At 42.9% G+C, this 3,392-nt stretch overlaps 1 protein-coding gene across 1 annotated transcript; it reads left to right on the top strand.

Moving 5' to 3' along the window:
* The first annotated feature begins 337 nt into the window (after nucleotides 1-337).
* On the top strand, nucleotides 338-733 carry LOC102862920 (40S ribosomal protein S15a-like). Its single transcript, XM_006885240.1, has one exon. It carries the CDS (start codon nucleotides 341-343, stop codon nucleotides 731-733), a length of 393 nt encoding a protein of 130 aa, XP_006885302.1. The 5' UTR covers nucleotides 338-340.
* Nucleotides 734-3,392: the final 2,659 nt, after the last annotated feature.

Here is a 3,392-nt window from a genome sequence, read left to right as displayed (position 1 = left end):
CTGCAATGAACTCAAGTTTGTCAGAGATGATGTGGATGGCACAGGATAACACATGTTTTAGAGTTGTTGTCATAGGATTGCTATGAGTTGATCTCAACTCGATGACACCCAGCAACCACCACCACAACAAGAAGCCAATCAGAAGAATTTGCTTTAGCTAGTCCATCAAGGTCATTATGAGTAGTAGGCAACTTGATGGCACTTAAAATCAAGCCAAACAGAATATATTTCTTGTTGTTCAACAGCTAGACAGGCTTGCGGACACAAATCACATAGTGCCCTAAAATGTGCATTAAAAGTGTTAACTCTGCTCTTTCTGCCATCTTTCCGTGCCGCCACAATGGTGCACATGAACGTCCTGGCTGATGCTCTCAAGAGCATCAACAGTGCCGAGAAGAGAGGCAAGCGCCAGGTTCTCATCAGGCCGTGCTCCAAAGTCATCGTGTGGTTCCTGACCGTGATGGTGAAGCATAGCTACATTGGCGAATTTGAAATCATTGATGATCACAGAGCGGGGAAAATTGTTGTCAACCTCACAGGCAGGTTAAACAAGTGTGGCGTTATCAGCCCCAGATTTGATGTGCAGCTCAAAGATCTAGAAAAATGGCAGAATAATCTGCTCCTGTCCCGTCAGTTTGGTTTCATTGTACTGACAACCTCAGCTGGCATCATGGACCATGAGGAAGCAAGACGAAAATACACAGGAGGAAAAATCCTGGGATTCTTTTTCTAGAGATGTAATAAACAAACAGTGCAAATAAAATGCCTCAATGGAAAAAAAAGTGTTAACTCTGTGTATCTGGCAACAATAGTGATTCCATAGGAGAGGGAGACTCTGGACAACATGTATTGATATAGTGACTGGGGCAATGGGGTTTGGGGGTTGATGTGTCAGAGTAAGTCAGACTGGGTCAGGACAGCGAAGGTTTCAGAGCTGTTGTACATAGGATCACTATGCATTGCAAGTGACTCAACAGCATATAACAACAATAACATACTATGACAGGCTTGGAAGCAGGAATGGCATCAACTTCCTAAACAACATGCCTCTGGAAACTCTATGAACTTTGATAAATGTCAATAGTTGTAGAGGGGCTTCAGGCCTTTTGTTCATAGGGTCACTATGAGTTCTCCTGCTAATTGAAGGCAATCAACAACAACAAAAGTTAGTTCAATAAAGGCTAGAGCAACATGCAAAAGTTGGTTTGTTTTTTTAAAGTAAAAGTTTAGCAAATGTTCTCCAGGAGATGATGTGTTGTGTCACTGTGCCTGAATGCAGGTTTGATTTGCTCTTGAATATTTCATGCTGGAGAGAGACTAAAAGGAAATACAGGATGTAGATGTGTTCAGTGAAATCTTTCCCTTTGTTTTTATCTTTACTATTAACATACTTTCAGGTTGTCAGAGGAGAAAAAAAGACAGCATGCTGGGAAAGAATGATCAGTGAAGGAGAAGAAGGCCGTCAATGAGATGGATTGGCACAGTGACTGTAACAAGGGGCTTGGGCATATCACATATCATGAGGATAGGGCAGGACAGGACGAGGTTCAGATCTGTGTTTCACAGAGTTGCAATGAGTCATAGTCAGCTTGATGGCACCTCACAACAACAGCCACTTCAACTGGGAAAGCAGCTTGTAGAAGTGAACTTGGTAACTGGATTCTCTTTAGATTTTTTTGGCTTAGTTGTAGATCACAAGTCTTGATTCTTTTTGCCATCTCACCTGTCAGATTCCTTCCAGGCGTTCTCTCTATCTCCTAGACCACAACTAGAGTTCTCTCTTGGCCCTTTAGTATACTCCCTCATCTATATTATTGTCATCTTTTCTTGATGGTATTCTTTTAAGTGGTTGAGCTAAAGCCTTTGCCACTTTCCCCCAGCACTTGTAGGGATTGGCACTCTGGGTTAGAACTTCTTTTTTTTAAAAAAAAAATTCTCCTTTGCTGGAGGGGCTGGCTGACATTACTTTTACAGGCTGGTTGTGTTTGGGATGCTTGGAGGTTGGAGTGTGATAATCTTCCTCCTTACTGTTTAAATTTTCAATCTTTTTATATTGTGTACTTAATGCATCTCTACCAGATATGGCTGAGACACCAGCTTGCAATGACTCATTTCCTGTCCTCCACCAATGCTGTTCCTGAGTTTCTTCACTTTTCCATCTTGGGAGTCTCTTCCAAGGTCATCTTTCTAGTTTGGAATTCACCTAACTGACATAATTTCTCCTGTTTCTTCTGTAGCCGCTCTTCCAATTCTTGCTCTGTAGAAGCTGAATCAATAGGCTTTGCCCTTCCAAAGAGAGCAGTCACTCAATTGGATTAGGTGATGCTAATCAGGGAACCATCTTTCTTGGGAGTTTTCCAAAGTTTTAGATTGAGTGTGGGGTTCCATGATTTCTAGAATTAACATTTCCTCCTTAGTTCAGGTCTTGGCTTCTCTATGTCTGTTGGGTTCGGTGGTTCACTATAAGGTCTCCCAAAGACTCAGAGCAGTCAGGAAGATGCCTCACATGACGTTGGCATGCAGGCTGGCTTTGCATACACTGGTGAGGAATGGGCCAGGATCCTGTAGATTGTCAGCTGTGGTGCAGCTGGATCATGACGTATGTGCTGTAGGCCAGTGTTGCAGAGTCTGATGAGTGATAGGCCAGGATCCTACAGGCTATTAGTTGGGATGCAGCTGCATGCTACGTCCCAGGGGTATAAGCATCCCAAAAGAGTGACAGAGACTAGCACTGAGGTCACATGAACTTATACAGGCCACTATTAGGGTGGCCCACTGGTGAGACTCTTTGTTTTCTTGATGTTGAGCTGCAATCCATATTGAAGACTACAGTTCTTGACCTTCTGTAGCAAACACCTCATGTCCTCTTTAGCTTTATCCAGCAAGGTTGTTCATCTGCATAACGCATGTTGTTAATGATTCTTCAACACCACTGGGACAGTTTCATGATAGCAGTTTCATGATAGATGGAGAAGAGAATGAGATTGTTGATAACTTCAGTTTGCTTGGTTCCATATTGAACAACCTTGGCACCAGCAGTCAGGAAATCAAAAGACAAATTGCGTCAAGAAAGTCTGCTCTCAGAGACCTCTCGAGGGTACTGAAGAGCAACAATGTCAGTCTGGAGACTAAGGTGTACCTGATACAGGCCATGGTTTTTGAAATTACTTGCTATGCATCTGAGAGCTAGAAAATAAGTAAGGATGATAAAAGAAGGATTGAGCCTCAAGATCAAAGTCTTTGAGTTGAGTGCTGAACATACTGTAGACTGCTAGGAGAACAAACAAATCATTCTTGGAGAGAGTGAAACCAGGCTGCTTCCTGGAGGCAAGGATATTGAGGCTCTATCTCACATATCTTGGGAACATGACCAGGAGGGACCAGTCCTTGGA

Source organism: Elephantulus edwardii, unplaced genomic scaffold (assembly GCF_000299155.1).
Source record: "Elephantulus edwardii isolate Elephantulus edwardi_28Jun2011 unplaced genomic scaffold, EleEdw1.0 scaffold00042, whole genome shotgun sequence".
NCBI classification, from domain to species: Eukaryota; Metazoa; Chordata; class Mammalia; order Macroscelidea; family Macroscelididae; genus Elephantulus; species Elephantulus edwardii.
Note: the sequence above shows the minus strand (reverse complement) of the source record. Positions and strands in the feature narration are given on the sequence as shown.